This window comes from Bombus vancouverensis, chromosome 2 (genome assembly GCF_051014615.1).
Source record: "Bombus vancouverensis nearcticus chromosome 2, iyBomVanc1_principal, whole genome shotgun sequence".
NCBI lineage: Eukaryota > Metazoa > Arthropoda > Insecta > Hymenoptera > Apidae > Bombus > Bombus vancouverensis.
This window is the reverse complement of record NC_134912.1, coordinates 13,103,400-13,123,360: the sequence shown is the minus strand read 5'-3', so window position 1 is coordinate 13,123,360 and position 19,961 is coordinate 13,103,400. Positions and strand designations below refer to the sequence as shown.

Here is a 19,961-nt window from a genome sequence, read left to right as displayed (position 1 = left end):
AAATATTTCAGGCGGGAATTCACTTTACCTCGAACATGAACGTCGATAGGATGATTTTCATTTTCTTCTCCGACGTAGCCGCGCTTAACGACGAAAACCATTAAAAAGCATTCACGCTGAAGCATCGTTGCGCAACGTCGTTAACTCTTGGTGGATACACACCGGGAAAGACGGTTAAAGTGTCCATGCTTTCGAGATCTCATTACCCACTCTGCTTAACAATCACTCAACAAGTTCATGAACGTCTCGGAGGATTATGGTAACACGAATAGTTTGACGTAGTACTCTTAAAGCACTGCCCGCATAATTAATTTAGAATAAAGAATAATTGAAAATGATTTCTACTCAAAGGAATTCGCATCTAAGAAGCATGAAGAAACTTATCTTCGCCAAATGCAAACTTTCGAAAAATATTGAAATTCCAATAATCCGACATCTCGCTCCAATGCGGCCAAACCAAAAATACTTGGCGGTGTGTCGATTAATTGAGAAAGACGTAACGCCTAAAGGGAACAATACGTATTTTTATAATCGATAAGGGAAAAGACGGAAAGTCTGGAATATTCGCTGGCCATTCCCAAAAGAGAAGGACCGAAAGCATGACTTGGCCCGACCAGAACAATGCTTGTGAATTTAGAGCTTGTCAAGATGGCGGCCTAATTAGGAGGAACGCAGCTTAAATATGAATGTCGGTCAGAGAGAGAGGGGGAGAGAGAGAGAGAGAGAGAGAGAAAGGACACGAGGTTTATGAAGAGAAAAAGACGAGCAATGAGAGGCCAAGGGTTGCGTACCATAGCCAATGAGCTCGCTTCGCGTTCCTCTTCTTCATCTTGCTTCTACAAGGGTTAAAAGCCGGGGTTATTCACCTGGTTATGCATAATGCACCGTGTGTGATGGATGATTTATGTTGTGCGTGTGCTTTTGTAATGACGTGCTTTTATATAAAAAATATCGAGCAAAGGGATTTGTCATTCTAGAAACATACCGTAATGCACTTAAAGTAGAGATAAAAGAAAGTATTACTTACTATGGAATTATAAAATTTATATCGTAAAGGAAAATACCTTTACTGTTGATTTTATCATTTGCTACATTATGTAATTTTTTAAAATTACCGATTGTTTATTTGGAATATTTATACGTACATAGGTATGTGCATTTGAAACTTAATAACATTTCATCATCTCATTAGTCTGAATTAGCAGTGATTCCATTTTTCTCTTTTCCTCTCGCATTTTATCTTCCATTATCACAAATTTTAGAAGTGGGTATACATTCAAGCTTTTAAATTTTCCAATAACTTGTTATCGACTGTTCAACGTGTGCTCCAGTGTCTCTTAATTAAATATAAGCTATCAAGACACGTCCAATGAAATGGAGTCAGAGGTGCATGGTCGGGGTTAGCACCGATTTCGCGACGAACACTAATTGCTCTCGAGAATGAAGATTGATCCCGGCCTGACATCTCACGGGTTTCATCAAATTGGTCACCCATCAACCGGCTGGCTAGTGGCTGTCTGCCAATTCGAGGAACGATTAGGGATTAATGCAAGTAAATAGATGCCAATGCTAAGCCATCCTTGCGCCAATCTGAATTATTCATCAAGTACTTTATGTACTCACTACGAATCTATTATTTCTCCTTATCGTTTAATCTTTTAGAGGATTCCTATTATTTCTACGTGTTTGTCGCTTTCTCTTTACATTTGAAAAATTCTTAATGTTTCCTTAGCATTACCATGTTTATGCTTACCAATTTAATATTTCCCTAAGCTCTTCATATATAATGTAACATATATAATTCATTGAAACTGTTTACTATCAATATAAACAGAGTGAAACGAAAAAATGTGGTTTTATTTTACGAGTAAAAAGGAGTCGCTGAAACAAATAGCGAGCCAATTGATGTGGCTTACTGGATAGGCGAAAGGAGAACGAAAAATGCGAATACAGAGAGGGAAAAGGAACGAAAAGAAAGAGAAACGATGACAACAGGCTGCCCCCACTGAAATTCTGTTTGCAAATGTTCCGTCGAAATAACCTCTGGCGTATAGTCCCGCGGAGAATTTACTTTGGCGGGACGAGGGGTTTCCAGCTATAGAAAAAATTGCTGCTGAAGGTCGATCGAATCGAGCCGGATCGAGGAATTATACGGGTAAACCATTTTACTCGACGTGTAACTGGTGGTCTTCTTTTATAGTACGTTATCAGAAAGGATTTAAAGGAAGAATTGAAAATAGGGAAAGTAGGAAATAAAAAATAGAATTTATAATATCAATCACGTACGAGTTAAAAGAAATTTAAAAACAAATGTAGGTGTCCTTACCTTTCTATTTCATTACTAATTATTTAAAATTTTTAATGTGTTTATAATTTATTTTTATTAATAACCGTTTTAATATATTTGTTTAATTTTTAAAAAACGCCAAATCTGTTCGTTTTGTAAATAATTTTTACACTTATCCACGCTTTTGATTTTCTAGTTGACCGTCGATTATTATCTTAACTTGGACCAATTACAATTATATGCATAACAAATATTATAACAAGCGATAGTGAACACCCTTCGATAAATTCAACGAGCTCAATCACACACGCTTATTCCTATAAAATCCAGAATTGCTTACCACAATAACCAGAACGTCACGCACCACAAATTCAAACTACCGTCCGAACTATGCTTCCCGACATTAATTCTCTATAGAATTGACATCCTCAAATACGCTTTCAGATCTTTGCGTCAACGTTAACACTCTATCCGCTCAAAATATCATTCGGCTATCTGATCGCCAAGCGTGATAGTTTACAATGTCATTAAATCGTCATTGTATGAAAAGGATTCCTCGAAACAAGGACGAACTACTTAAAGAAATATCCATATAAATGAAATAGAAATTGTTTTTCAAAATCATCTGTACCAGACAGAAGCCAAGAGATTAGAAAGATTTCCCATTTAAACAATCCAATATGCATATTCCAAAGAGTATCAGCAATTCTCAGAAACCGATCCAAGTTTTAACCACTTCGAGGAGAAAAGAAACAAAGAAATTCGATTGTAAGGTTCTTTCGATAGTTTTTTTTAACAACGTACTCAAAAGCGTTGACAGACTCGTCGCGATTTCGTGAGAGTAAACGAAAGCTGTTGTTTTTGTATCACGATTACAACGCTGCAAAAGAAGAAAAAGAAGAAGAAGAAGAAGAAGAAGAAGAAGAAGAGAGAGAGAGAGAAGTCCCCCTCGACATAATACATTCTTAAGAGGCAATTGAAAACCTTTCAAACCGTGCAAACAAGCCTCTGCGAGGGCCTGCGCGTTAACTCGATCAAGATCTTTCACGTGTGAACAGCGTGAACTGGACGAGTCCTTTGGGAACCCAACCGAATATCGTCGAATATATTATCCTGTAACCAGACAAGTCCGCGAACAGCCATCGATTCTCCGACAGAAAATTTACCCGCTCTGGCGAAACGCGGCCGCTAGCTCAGTTTGTAATAAATTATGCCTCGGTAACGTAGCGGAGAACATTCGAAATTAGCTATCGGCTTTCAATAACGACGCGTTATTAACTAAAGTTGGAATAGTTTCACCTAACAATTACATGGTAGGCACTCGCAGTTTGCAGCTGGTTAAGGAAGAGAGTTATAGTATGTACATAGCAGCTGAGAGATTTAACGTTTGAAGTTTAGATACCTTTGCTGAGAAATAGGTTGGCTACTTTCCTTAGCTTAGGGTGAAAAGTATTGATCTAGAAGTTGTTTCTAACTAAAAAACAATAATAACTTTTAAGAATACATATTTACGTATCACAGATCGCGTATTTGCACACGTTAGTTACAATATTAATAATATTGTAATTACAAACTCCAGTAGTAATCCATAGTCCAATTATTTATAATATTTACTTGTATATATATACTAAATTATTATATATATAATAGATTCTTAACTATACTACAAAATAAATTACTAAAATCCACGTGTAACATTTCGGAATCTTCAACGTTCATCCCGCGATTTAACCATTCGCTTATCTAAGCGTTCATCCTCATATCCAAATCCAAGAGGACCATTCACTGTGTCACTAGTTGATAATTCGTGCCGTATATCGATTCTCCAGTGAAACACAATCGGCACAGTCATCCCGTTGTTCTTATTAGAATTATATCTCGTGGCTCGCGAAATGAGCAAGCCTACTGTTTTCGTTGCCGAATAAGCAAATTTGGTACGTACCGGGAGGCTCGTTGACCGTTTTGCACTGACAGAAACATAGAAGGTGTAAAAGCCAGTGGTGTCCAATTAGCGGTCGGCAATGCTGACCGGCCCTAATTCACCGAATCCCATTCTACCTTCCGTTGAACGCCCATTTTCCCACGAGTTAGTGTGCGGATGCGGTCAAATACGCTTCCAGTCCGCGTACTATCGCGCGGAATCGGGCAATAGCCGAAAATCATAAGTCACGCGAGTCTATATATTTCTTTTCTCTTCTTTCGATTTTGTTGCATGGTTCAACAGAGAAAGGGAGAAAGAGAGAGAAAGAGTAGTTTATTACAGCAAGCGATCCTTTGGTGTGGTGTGTAGACGCGTTGTTTATGGAAATTTCGCTGGCGAGTATTTGCGTAGAAAAACAATTCAATCGATCGAGACTCTGTTTGTTCTGACGCAATCAATTTGATGGGATGCGTTACCATCGAGTGTTGGACCCGGTACGTAGCAGTTGGAACTTTATTTTAAAGAGAGAAATATCTCGTTTGAAGCGACACGGTGTTAAGGATAGAAACGATATTTTTTCTTTATTTGAAATTGTTATCGGCTTGAGAAGGGTTGAAGATAATTTGTCGGGAGTTTCTTTTTCACGGAGACTATGTCTACCCTTTATTGGCGTAACAAAGTTTATTGCTTTAAAACTCCTATCAATCTCTTTTAGATACTAACTCCGACTACTTGTACCGACATATTTGTCACAGCTGATCGAAAATTGTTTTTGTTGTTCAAACTTGAGATGGAAAAATGGATAGACATGTTTAAACGCCTTTTTAGCAAATAGTGATCCTAATTTTGTTTATTAGTACATTCGATTCGAAAAATCTTCTATTGAAGGGTACTATTGACTAAATGATGAATTTCTCGTTGTGTTACTTCTTTCAAAGTTACTACTGTTCAAACAGAAACAGCCTTTATAATTCCATCCACCACAAAAGAGGGCTCAAACTATGCCCTGAAATCGTACTTCGCCTCGTCAAATACTTGGCAAAATCTCGTTTCATCTCGCACATATCAGCAGCATTTTGGCAAACGGTAGAGATCGATATTTCTGGTAACCCTCCTATTTTTCAACGACCTACTAGCATCCCCTTTGATACCAACACTCAGAATTTCAACGAAAGACGCGGATTGTCTGGAAAGATAGCCACGGCGTCGAACGTGAAATCGTCGTAGCGTGGCACTCGTGACAACAACCTCTGGCTTCTTGCCGCGAAATTTATTTTTCTCGGAGGTCGCTCGTGAACGACGACTACGTGACAGTCAAGACAGCAGAGGGAAAACCGTGTGGCAATAACCCCTTCGCGTTTCAAACGAATCGCCCGCAGAACGAGGGTCAATGCCTAACCCTTATTGCGCTCGTCTCTCGTGCGCGATCTTGAGAATTTCATAAAAAGAAATGTTTTTCGCCCGAATGTTTATGTAGCTCAAGGAATTCGCTCGAATAGGATCGAACGTGGTAATGGAAAATGGGTTGACAAATGGAAATCGACGATAACGATATTGCGTTTTTCAACAGTCGAAGACAGAAGGTGAATCAGAGATACAGGGCAGTTATGATAATATCATTAGAAGTTATTTATCGAAGAAGCAATGCAGTTTGTTTTTATCAAAGTTTGAAGGTACGATCATAAAAGTACCAAAAATTTGGCCATTCGCTATTAACTCGTTGTAACATTTTCCGTCATTACTAGATTATGTACGTTTATAGCGCAAAACTGTATAGGATATCCATTATATGTAAAAATATATAAAATTTCCAAAAAAATTCCCCTTACAATATTTAGTAAGTAAAACAGATCTCTGAGTAGATTCTATTTCTTTAATAATGGTTATAAAATATTTTAAACGCTCTCTGCTGGTTTTCAAATTTTAAGCTACTTTTTTCCAATTTCATACAGATCAGCGTGTTATTCGTGAATTTTTAGAAACTTCGGATCGTAAAAAGTGCTCGTGACCGCGTCTCGTCCACGTAGATATAAGCAATTCATGACCGATTCATCAGGGCTAGTGTTTGGTGGAAGGCACGACAGGGAATAGCGAAGGAAGAGATACTCCACCGGAAATTACGCTCTCCCCATGGAGACAGAGCTTCCGGTTCGGCTGTACATAAGCCATCTCTCTGTAAGAAGACACCAGGAACACAAGTGCGCACATATAGGTAGCTTCATAAACTCATAGCCTCGAATTTCCAACGATTCATTATCGCTCCTCTGTGCGATATATAAGAGAAGGTTAGGTAGCATCGAATGCATTTTTGTGGTCTACGATTTAATTTGCTATAGAATTTAAACAGTAGTAGTAGCATCAATGAAAAATAAGTGTCTTTGTAAGTTTAATGTAGATAATTCAATCGTTATGACAATATTCAGTGTCCACGAACAATTATTAAATCATTAAAATCTTGTTGTAACATTGCAAAAATGTTCAGTTCATGTAATATTCAGTTTAATTAATAATATTAATATTGATACTACCGTATTATGGGAATGAAGAAGTAAAAATTCGATAATAATTTGTCTCAGATTCTATAGGATGGTAGAATAAAAATAGGGTGGACAAGGGCTATCAACTAAGCCGACTGATCTCTCGTCTGTCCTATTGGCATCTCAGAATCGGCATGGTTAATCTCTCGATCTGTCTAATACGAGGGCGTTAAATGAGCTTCCACATTGCTTCCGTAACCCTTGTATCTATAGGCAACGATACGTACATAATTCACGCGAAAACCCGAAATCTTTGCTCATACTACATATAATAAGTTGTCTACCATACCAGCTTATAATTTATTATTTCATATTTTTATTTTAATCTTATGCTTTCAACAGCTTGTTCGAAGTTGTTTTGCTTTCTTTTGAAGCTCATATTTAAATCCACGCTGCATGTTGTTTCTGTCGAAAATATTTTCTCCGAAGTCCATCGTATTTTATGTCTTTCGGTATCGATAAGTCATCGTTCCTCCCGACCAATGAGAAAACTCATAAATTTTTTGCACACGAACGACGTGAATGTTTCACGACTGGAAATTCATTGCCAGTGCACGCTCGTTTACTAAATGTGTTGGACCTTCCCGTCGGAAATGTGTATACGGATGTTATATGGCCAAACGCAGTTCGATTCGACAGGCATTACCTCTTTTGCTGCGAGTTTAAATGGATGGGAGGAGGCAAAGTAGCATAAATTCAAACGAAATCGATTTAAATGGAAACATCCCTTGAAATTATGGATGGATAGCGAAATAGACTTCAGGGTAATGGGATCGTCAAATTTGTTGCGATTGATTTTCATTAAATATTGGTTTCAATCTGAGCAAAAATATATTTGAATTAAAAAAGCTAAAATTAGAGTTACGATATTAAGAGGTTCGATAGATATTATTTTAGAAAGAAACATGATTTTTCTGTGCGAAATCTATACTCTACTCGATGAAGGTCTGAAATATGATAGAACATATTGAAACACGCTTCTAATAACGATTTGTTTGTTCTGATTACAGCTGGTGGGAGGCGAATTCGACATGGAACTCAACTTCGTAATTCAGGACGCACAGAATATCAGGCACATGCTGGAACTGCTCGATCATTGCCCGCCCAATCTCCAGGTAAGCATTGGGCGTAACGTTCGCCTCGATCAAACTAATTATCCAAGGGGCTGGGGTGTTATACCACGCCACAAATTTGATTCCACGAAGGAACACACGATCACTGCGATCAATACGTCAAACTTGCTCCTAATTAATTTCTTGCTCGCCCGCTAATATGTAGACCATTTCTTTGTCCCCTAAGAATCATAATTTTCTCGTGGTTTAAATATTGAAAATGGATAAAAGACACAAAAATAAATCGAAGACGTAGAATAAAATTTTTCTATTCAATCCCGTTAAATCTACCAAAAAATGTAAAATTTACGTAAAGATCCTAATCACGTTCAGGAAAGTTACAGACCGATAAGCTGCGTGCTATATCATGATATACCTTTTTCTCAAACTCGCGGTTGGAAAAAAGGGGAAGTTCAAAACTCTGAACGCGCTCGACGGGAAAAAAGAATTGAAATCCATTACGTCGCAAATTTCGTTCGAGGGAGGAAACGAATGCGCAGAACGCAAATTTTTTTTTTCACCCACCGTGAAGCCACGGGAATTTATCAACCTCGTCGACGTCGCTTGCATTGCTGTCTCGATTCAGACACGTTACTAGTTTCAAATCGTTACCAGTTTTCTTCCGTGATGGAGAAAAATGGAACTCGCGAAATAGTGATATGATTTGCTGCACGAAAATTGGTATGATTCTATTCGTTACAAACGGTTGCAAATTAATCAAGATCAGACACCAATCGTTTCGAACTGTTTTATTATTCTTTTACTTGTTATAAAAAATATACGACAGTTCGTTCAATTATTCGAAAACTTGTAGAACCTTCTTATAAATATATTATGTGTTATGTATAGAAAATGTTGAAATTTAATAAAAATTTTTGTAGTGTCTAATGAAATTTCAAAATATTTTATGTAATACATACGATATACAAAATCTTTTCTGTGTTAAGCGTTCAAATACTTTCGTGAGCCCCGTATATACAGAAGGCATAGAATTAACTGTGTAAAATATATACGTACAAAAAGTGAAACCATCAGTTAGTCCACGCAAAACAATGCTCGTCCATAACACACGATGCAAGAAATATCGTTCTCGTTCGAGTTGGGCGTGCAAGAAACGTCGAACTGCTACGTCGCGCCGTTTTCTTCGCAACGTCGATGCATCACGTGTCGAAAACGGTAGTCGTGAAAAACGCAGCACTATTACGGGGCTTCGAAGTCGTTGCATTCCGTCTCGTTAAGGGAGCCATCAGAACGACGAGATACAGGCATAAGGATAAGAAAGTTTCGTAAGTAATAGCCGGTGCTCGGCCGCCGCGTCAAGCGAAGAAAAAGCCATTTACTCTTTCCACCGACGCGACGAGTTGTTAAACTTGCGCGAGCTGCTTGCGTCGTGGCGAGAAACTTTCGATGTAAAAGTAAATAGAAATTTAAACTGTGTACACGGAATAAGTTATAAGAGCCTTGTTCTACCGTTTCTCGCGTCCTTTGATCATAACAGAGGAAAACGTTGTTGTACGGTTCTGAACTTAACAATAGAATCTAATTTGTCGCTTCATTGATGCAAGTTTCACAAACGAACAATTTGCCTCCCATTGTTTTCATCAGTTTTATATACACGTATTGTTATATCATAATCTAATATTTAACCAGTCTGACAAGATGGAATGTATTAAACTCTAGGAACTTTTATTGTTATGTCCGGTGACTCTCTATACAAACTAAGCTCCATGCCGCAGATAAGATGGTTGCTAGATATCCACACACCCTCATTGCGATAATAATCTTAAGGACCCACCATAAATCTTGACATTTTCATAATTAAGGTCGTTCAGATCAAACAAGTATCTTCTTACTTCAAGTGTTCTTTAAATTTATTGTCTACTCCAGAAAGGTACGATGTCTCCCGCTACCAACTTTTTCTCGGGGGCGGCTAGAACCCTTCCTTGTCCACCAACTTTTTCTTATCCGAACAGAAGCAATAATTATTGCCTTCACTTTCCTAGCCAAAATTGCCATCAACAAATCCAATGGTCCCGTGCGCCAGACACACCCATCAATAGCTTTCCTCCGCCACAGCATCGTCACCGAACTTCATTGGTTTTCCATCTTTAGATCAGTCAACATCTATCTTCGGTTTTTCATGGGTTGACCAGTCAATGTCTTGACTGGTTTATCAGCCTTAGTTCAGTCATCTGTTTAGCTTATATCTATACACACCGAGCGTAACTGTCTATGTCTACAAAGTTGTTGGAATAAAGTGTATATTATAACCTGTCACTTCAGTGTTATAATCAGTTCAACCATCTCTATTATCCTAATCGAAATAGGGGATCGATCATTTCGTGGCATCGATTATCTAATCGTAAAGAGAATTTACGACTCCTGTTGTTCGCGATCGCGTCTCTCTGCGAACGGTCCAACATTTATTTTTGTGGAAATTCCGTAAAATTGTTGAATCTAAGTGGAAGAAATAGTATCGAAAAAGATATTAAACAAATTCTTGAAATTCTCTTCTATAACCATAATGTTGAAAAACAGAAACCGATAACTTAAATTGATTGGAAAGAATCGTAAATGAGATGTTGCGTTCGCGCGACGAATGAAGATGCAAATGTAATGGGAAGTTGATTAATTGGATAATGTAAGTCGAGTGATTAATTTGTTAATCAGAAAACACGTTTTTAAATATTGTAACTTGGATAAAAACAAGGATGGTTTAATTTCAATGCAAGTTAAATCGGAAAGTGAGAACAGCTCCTACTTTTATATTCCATTTCCAAACATATCCCAAGTTCTTTCATTAACGTATGCAATTGAATAATGCTCCCTTTTGCATCATTTGACACGCTTTGGCATTTCAATTTACATAATCGAATAATCGATAACCAGAATATCAGTTTCCATATAATTTGTACATGGTCGCTTAGGTAATTGACGTCCTACAGTACATTAACTGTAGAGTATGTGTATCTTTTAATATCTACGAGGTTACGTTCGTTTTGCTCATCTTCGCGAAATCTTTAATTATTTTGAACATGAAAAAGGTTATAAAACAGACATGTTTCTCGTTTTATCCATCTACATGTTAACATCAGGGTACTCCAGAATGTTTTATACATCTCAATATTTTTATTAACTGACAATGAGATACGAAACGAACAGGGCATGTAGAAATAAAACAATATACCATCGTGATCAATATATTATGTAATTTCAATGTTGTTAAAAGAGAATATAGAATTATTGAAAACAAAGAGGTACCACAGGATACGAATGAAAATCAGTTGTTTGAAACATCGAAAATAGAATGGCAGAAAATATTAAAAGTTATTCAGTGAAATAATAATTCACAGGAAACAATTCTCAAATTAAAATGTTACCTGTAGCAAATTCGATCATGTCTTTGATATCATTTCAGTTGCGCCCAAAATAATTTTTATATCGTCGCAACTATAGAGAACTGTCAAGTGATCCGCTTTAAGTAGTACATCTTATAACATGAAATAGTAATAACTAGAAATAATGATCAAAGCTGAGATATATGTATTCTAAGGCAATTTAGTGAAATTCAATATTTTACTCGTTGTTCGCGATTGATAATAAGCGAATCATCGAGAAATGTGTATTAACGGAGGATAATAGCTCAGTAATACGAATCTACGGTGTGAATTCGCCGTATCATCTTGACAGAATTGCCTGTGGCTGATATAATCTGTTGGGGATCGGTTTCTGGTGTCCTCAGAATCCGGTTCGAGCACGTTCCTGAAATGTTAATACTGTTAAGGGAGTTTCCTCGTTGATGTCTCCAGCTGTACAATGCCAGTTCTCTACATATGAGTGTCTTATATGTACGTATATGTATAGGAAATGTCCTGAGAAATACATATGTATGTACATAAATACACGTACATAGAAGGCTCCAGTCATTGAAATCTAAGCCAGGCACGATAGAGTATGCAACGTGTTACTTCAACGAACGTTTCGTGTATTCTTGTTGTCGGAATAATTGAAGGAGCACTTGATTTGTAAATCTAGCTTTTTGTAAATGACTTTTTGTAGAGAATATGTAGCATAGTATGGGAATAATTGAAGATTTCCGATATTTATGACTTGTGTGAAAAGAATGTTCTTCCTCTTTAAATTTCTGTAAGAAAATACAGAAAAGAAGATTTAAAAGGTTAGGAAAATATTTGGAGAAACGTAGAAAAGTGTTCAAGTATCAAAAGAGTTTCGTACTGTATCAAACCAAAGTAAATTAGTGTTCATATCTGTACTATTAATTTCGAAGCGATGAAATTTAATAGGAGGTTTAATATTGGTATGATTAAGCAAGTAAATTTCAATGTTGATCTGGTGTACATAGAAACTTTCAAAGTTCCTCTGTTTATCCACTTCAGTCCCTTTTCCAACGTTGAATTTGGAAATAGAAGCAAACGGCTATATGCGAATATTTATTCTTTGAGTCCTACAAACAAACTGACAATAACCAGCGGCGAAACCTTTAAACGAGATCAATAGAAACCAAATTGAACTTCCCGGTACAAAGACCAACCAACAATAAACCGTTTCCGTCCTTGCGCGACTAGCTTGTACTTGAATATCAAGACGAAGAGAAATAACGTTTCAATAATTTCCATCGGAGGTTTTCTCGGCTGGGGTCTTTGTACCAATTTACAGTCAACTGTTATTCACCTCGGAGGCAGAGGTTGACGTTCCTCGAAAGATACCAACTAGATTGAGAAATGCACAATTAAATGCCGACTATGTTTCTTCGTTATTTACCGTGGTAACCTCGTTGCAACGCGGTAAGATCTACAAAGAGGCAATTAAAATGAATGAAACATCGGGTTACGGACTTGAAAGGTACCAGTCAGAGACAAGAAAATGTCGCTGCTCTGTAAAGTCGGTAAAATCAACGAAAACAACAGAAATATTGAATCTTTTCATTAAGCAACGTGCTAGTAATCCGGTAGAATTCCAATCGAATTTGCTGTGTCCATTATCGCATGGTTGAAGGTTCAAAGGCGCGAATCCCTGTAACCGTACGCGACTCGTTATAGAACCTATTCACAGCAGAGTTTTAACATGCATTGCCATTACGCTTTATATCACGTTACGATATAACGAACACGATTCGAAATTTTCTTGTATTAGATTTTCTTCTTTTTCGTTCATCGTTGTTGAACAGCATGGTTGAGATACGTTTTGGAATTGAAGTTTTTAAAGTTCGTTTTAAATTACATTACTTATGTATGCATGTGTTTTGATGTTTACCAACCTGGATGTATTTGCAAGAGAAATTTAGTTAATATGCATATGACAATACATAGCAAATGATAATTAAATTGTGAATCTTGTGGTATATTGAGATATTAACGTATTTAGTTACCAGCGTAATTCGAATATTCTTTAGAAATTTTCAAACACATATTTATATTCATACGGTCAAGTTCAAATCTAAATATTTAAATAAAAATTCAAATTTTCAAACTTAAATTACAGCGAATTACCATTTCTCTAACATGATTTATGACAACTGAATACTGAACAGAGTTAATTATACGATAGCCAACCTGTTAATTTCATACTTCGGTAAAGTAACGTTTCGTATGCAGGAACCTATCACTGCACTTGAAATCCGAATAAAATTATATCGGCGGACGATTGTTACTGTAGGTGCTAGCTCGGTGATCTCAATTAATTACCAGGTCTGGCAACGTTGATACAGCTGGTGGTTAACCGTATTCCGGAGGAAGTACTTCAGATACAACCATTTACCGGTGTCGTATCGATGAAATGTAAATTTGGATAACTGCTTGCAAACGTCATTCATGTCGGTGCAATCTGCACACCGAGCCGTCTATCTCATGCATATGCCTCTGGCAGACTGCGCTATCGCTTTCTCCTGCTATATTCGCTTTTAAGGAATAAATGCGACCCGTGTTTACAAGTCAAGGGACACCGAGGTCGTATTCGTGTAGCGAATTTGCAAGTAAATATCGGACACGCAAATTTCGCAAGTTATGACATGGGTTATGATACCCCAAGAGTCGCGTAAACTGTTTATGAGTGGATCGTAGTTTTATAAGTGGTATCATAGTCGCAATATAGCCGTAAATTATATTCCTAATATACATTTAAAGTATTTAAAATAGCAGTGATGTATTTTCTAATCTAAAAATAAAATTGGATAATGAATTATTCATTAGATATGTAGATAGTAATAACGTGACTATTTTTAAATATTTAATGTCTGTCAGCGTATACATCTTTAATATTAATCTAGCCATGGTAAAACCTGATTTTAATATTAATTTAATCTTCATGTTGCAAAACCGTGAATACCTTCTTTATAGAAATTTCACCAGCTACGATTTACTTTTCCGATAATTCGGTAAACTATGAACTATACCTACTTCAGTGCAAGCTCGGAACCATTTGTCAAGGTGCAAATTACCAGTTAAGTCAGACAAATCGCGACAATGGGAAAACGCAGTCGCGCGGAATAACCGGAAGGCAAGGTATATGCAATCAGTCCGGACTGACGCCGACGCAATCTCGAAGAACAGCAAAAATCTCTTCCTCTCCTTCTCTCAATCTCTCTCTCTCTCTCTCTCTCTCTCTGTGTGTGTTTTCTAAAAGTGATTGCGAGCAAATTTATACGACAATTATACAATTGGACATCGGTAAACTGTTAAATCCGTTCTAGACAAAGAAACGTTTGAGTTTGAGTCACACTATGCGCTCTTTGTCCGAACAGTTTGACGTAGATTGTTGCACCGAGACAGATTTAACAAGTTCTTCACGGGATTGCGAAGTCAATGAATAACACTCGCGTTTCGCGAACTATAATGATATAGCGATATAACTCGGATATCGCGGGATTACCGGATGACGCTAGCTTTCATAAATTTCAGCCCGAGTTATGGACATAATAATTCCATTCTGCCATGACAGTTGAGCATCGAAAACACGTATACAGCTAGTCGGACATAAATTTGGATTAATTTCGTGATAGATCAACGAGATGGGGAGATGAGATAGTTCGGGATAATATGTTTGGTGTTTTAAATAAACAAGTAAATGTTAAAATTCACGGGAAAATCGTGTAACACTGATCAAAGTATGGCCCGAATTTGATCGTGCATTAATATGGAATATCGCGTGCATTTTAGCATTATGACAGCAAATACAATTACGCAAACCGAATTCTATTCCGTAAATAATGAATAATGTATAGAGTATAATAAGTATAACAGTTATAACAAAGTAAATTGAATGCGTAAAAATATTAGAAAGTACAATAAAATGAGGTATAGACAACAGTATAAGAATCGCCTAAATTCTAAAATTAAAGGATATTTACTACAGGTGAGATTTAATTAGTCAAAATCCTTCATACGTACAGATACAATTTTATATAACAATAATAATAATATTTTTTCCAAACACCTATGATATTTGTAAAGAATCATACATTTTATGTTATGCGTTTGATAGAAGATTTGTAATTTTTATGTCTTTAATATTTATTCGCATATTCAAAAATGTAAAAAACTATTGAATAAATAATATATCTTTCACGTGCATATACTAACTTTTAATTTCTGTTGCATACCGACAGCATGTTGCTTTGAAAGAGGAAAGCATATTGCAATGAAAAAGGGAAGAAAAAAATGGAGATGAGAAGCAGAGGGGAGGATTTACGTTTCATCGAATAACCATTTATCAGAATTTCGAGCTAGACTAACAAAATACAGACGCGGCCTGTAACGCGTTACACAAATCTGCAATGTTGCGGCGCTGTTGAAATTGGACGATCTCCAAACGCTTCCAAACAGCGAAATAAATATGGACGACGTATGAAGTTGCCAGATAAAATTTCCCGATGAATTATTACGCGATCGTGTAAATAATCGGTGGAAATCAAATTGGACAAATAAAATTCGTATGAAATCTATAAAAAATTCGACCGTACATGGTTTATCGTTTATAGAGAAAATATTTCTTAAAAAAAGATACCTGAGTGACGTTTGATTTTTTTAGAAACATAAAATGATCTACTACCATAATATCTTTTGCGGTCAACACTCTTTTAGAATCGGCAAACTACGAAAATTCATTTTCACTAACAATTTATTCAACGTCAATAAGCTTTAGCGCATGAAATTAATAACGCACAAATAATTCAGCATTCATGGTAAACAACGAAACAACCATCGAACACAATCGTTCGTATGACAGGATAGAATCGATCGAATTACTCCTGCAAATTTCTGCAATGAAGAAACTAACGTATTCGCAGCCACGTCCGATCGTGGGATACGCAGGTGTACGCGCATGCAAATGAAGATCTGTTCCGAAATGAAACGTCGAAGATAAAATCTGTTAGCGTGAAAACGGAGTAACAACACGATTCAACAAAGATTGAAAACCTTATCTTCCACGCGATGCATTAATTTCGGTTTGTAAATTATGTTCTATCGAATGCAACGTGCATTTCATTTACTCCAGCGATAAATTAATAGTACGAGAGTTTAGTTGGACGCCACTTCGATCGCTGGACAGACACGTCGAACATTGTCAATTCAGTGGTGAGAATGCTATGTATCCTACGGTCTGTCAGTATTGCAGTGAGCCATGCTGTCGTTAATCTCTGCCCTCTATTTTCCATTTCGAATCCTACGTCGATCGATATCCTAAATTTACCGTAAACAGCTTCGGCGTCAAAATGTCCAACGAATTTAATTTTAAATTTTATTTTTAATTCGAACGATATTCCAACTCTGCGAATTTAATATAAAAATTCAAAGCATTCTGAATAAAAAATTTGAATATTGAACAGAACACATGAAATTCTATAACTGTGATATAAAATACCAGATTTAAATGATTTTTGCCCTAAGAAATTCAATATAGACGGACGTCGATTCAAGAGAATCGATATATCATTCTTGATTTAGGAGACTCGATAGTGACACCTTTCTGGACTCGAAGTAATAGATACAAACGATCTTGGATTCGACACATCAATCTAAACCCAAGGGATCTGATACAGACTACCACAGAGCCAAGAAACTTAATTTAGATCAGTGCTGGTCCCCGGGATTTGGTGTGGATGACCTGGATTCTTGGACATACGTAGTATATACGCCACCTCAAGGTCCAAGGATCGAGATCGATTCGTTTAGATGTTCAGTAGACTGTCCAGTTTCCTCCAACGTTATTTGTACGGAGTTCCTTCGGTGAAAGTAAGGCTGCCAGCATCGTGTCCCTTTGAGTTAGGGTCACTTGTATCGCTTGTGTCACGTATTATTTGTCCCAACCCCTTTGAGTCAGAATTGACTGTTCTCCATGCCACTCTTTGAGTCAGGATTATCTATCTTTGATCCGAACTTGACTACGTTGGTCTCCTTTGATCTGGAGCCGCCTTTAGTAATTCGTTTTGACGCAGAGTTGCAGATCTAGCGCTGCCTTTGAACCAAGCTACCGTTATCCTTCTCTTGTTTCATCTATGACTGCTTTTGTTAACTTCTTTCAATCTAGAATTATCTATGTTAGACTCTTCCGATTCGAGATCACCTTCCCTCAGTCATTCTAATCCAAACTCGGGTGTGAGAGGTTTCTGTAATACAAAAGTATCCTTTTACGCTATCTTTTTGATTTAAAATTATTTATACCAGATCTTTTCCACTGAAGTTTTTTAAATCGAACGGGAAGATTGGCAGTAACAAACCTTTTATTATCGTAACACTTTCATAGTGTGATCGTTTGATACAATTTCTTGATTTTTAAATATCCAATATGTACAACGAATATCTAATGTCAGAGTTTTATCGAATATAGCTTTTTAAATAAATTTGTATGCTTAAAAGGTAAATCAATTGGTATTAGAAAGTTTCAAAGTTGCATATTCATATTAATTTAATCTTTCCCATTCGGCAAATCTCAAATGCATTCTACCGCAGAATGCTACAACGCAATCTACTTTCCAAGCCACAAGTGGTCAAATCCCTTCACTCTGCCACTTCGCCATAACTCTGCCAAGACATTACAACAAATAATCCATGACCTAGTACCAAAGATAACGAACATTCGAGACCGCGAAACTTCACCCAAGTTCGTTACAAAGTCATTAATCATACAATTTAACAGATGTTGGAGGCGCTTTCAACCCTATATCCTGCATGTACGCCAACGGTACAAAATATTTTACGTGGGCCTGTTAATACCACGCGTCGTCAGCATTATTCGGCCGTATAATGCGAAGCGAGTATAAACAAGCATACATATACTACAAGTTAATACCGCGCTACAGAAGTGAAGCTGAAAGCGCAAACGCGTTTACGAAACGTCGGGTCAAGTTTAATGACTCAACTTCGCTGCGTTTCTCTCAGAAACACGATGAAACATGGATGTTTCCAGTCAACAGGATTCGCCGCGCATCACCGGAAGCAGCGAAACTCCAAGGCTCGTTGCCAGCTTGTGAGCTTTCTAAGCATAGCTATACATTACCATTGTTTTCTTTTCACATTTACTTAATGAATATGTTTGTGTAATTTTTGCAATGATTATGACGCAATCGTTTTTATTCGTCGGATTTCAGAGAGCCTCTTATAGAAATCTTATGGAATGAATGCATATTTGAATGTGTCTATCGGTATTTGTATACATGACAAAATGAGTCGTGAAATATGAAAAGATTCGTATAATTATTGTGAAGCTTCGATGAATGACAAACGAATGAAACGACTAACATAAAAGTCGGTGAACCTGTTAGCGAAGCAACCAGAGCTCGAGAATCGTACTGTCCACACATACAACGCGTAACGTTTGAAATCAAAATTTTCGAATGTTTGTTCTTTTCATAAGTTTTTTAAAATTTCAATAAAATCGCACATCTGTCAAGTATTTATTCATCATCAGGTATTTACTCTTGACTCCAGCACCAAAGAACGGTAAATGCCTCGCAGTTATAGGCTTAATTCGTTGCAAACGCGCATTGATATTTTCCAGCTGTTTCACGATTGTATTCGCACGACGAGTATACATTCGCATAACAGGAATGTCTTTAGTTATTAGCCAGGTCGGGATATTAATCCCGGTTAGTGGCAAGTGGCGCGATAATAACGACACTTGCGTTGCGGTCAGCTCGAATTTATGTCGACCGAGCTCTTGTTGTCGTAGGTTCTGTCGGTCGGAAGCGAGTCATTGTCGAAACATCAGAGCATCGACGATAACCACTCTTCGTCGGCGATGCTCCATGTACCGCAGACAGAGCCGACCAGACACACCAAAAGCGTCGTGTTGCAGTTAATTACTCGCGGATCGAATCGCCGAAACGATGGGGATTATCGGAGAAATTAAAACATCAGATGGTAGCACGATAACATATTTTCTGTTGTTAGCGTAGCCGATCGTTAAAATTTCATACGGCAGCCGGAAAATGTAATCACCAACGGTAAAACGTTCCATCCTCTCACCCGATATTCGAAGCGAAAATTGTGGAAACGCAAGGCGGTAATATTCGCGATACCATCTTGTGGTATTGTGTATATGTATATTACTTTTGAAATTACCATTGGAAACTTCGGGCTTGTTAGTGAAACATTAACGTGATTGCGGGTAATTAGTATATATATTTATATATGTATGGTTAAAATTTAAGATAATATTACAGTTGGTAGGTTGGAAATATTAACTTCCCTGTTTGTTATGTATCTTTAATATTTGAATTTCTGAAAATACCACTCTTCAGTGTGATATCGTGGGAACCAACTTTCAAATTGCTTTCAGTAATCGTATTTTGTTTTTTCTTTTTTTTTATTTACGAGCTACAGATATCCTAAAATCACATAGATTGACCATATCTTTATAAGTAACGTTAGACATTTCAAAAGAATGAGATTGAAAAGATCGTTTTTCGAACTTCGAACTGCAAACTGCATAGAAAGTTATAGAAATTTATTTATATACTTATTCGTTCGTAGGAATCCGCCCATATTGTTACACGTATTCCGAGAGGGAAGGAAATAATTTGCATTGTGAACGCTACGATATCGAGAATACAACATAAAATAACAAGCCTAAACTTTTGAACGACG

The 19,961-nt window shown here is 37.0% G+C and overlaps 1 protein-coding gene across 4 annotated transcripts in view; it reads left to right on the top strand.

Moving 5' to 3' along the window:
• The window catches only part of rg (A kinase anchor protein rugose), a 413,962-nt gene that overhangs the window by 258,525 nt on the left and 135,476 nt on the right, over positions 1-19,961 (top strand). For all 4 annotated transcript variants that reach the window (XM_076627439.1, XM_076627446.1, XM_076627441.1 and 1 more), the window contains exon 2: positions 7,756-7,860. In XM_076627439.1, the coding sequence (XP_076483554.1) occupies positions 7,756-7,860 (105 nt within the window). The remainder of the gene's footprint in view (positions 1-7,755; positions 7,861-19,961) is intronic.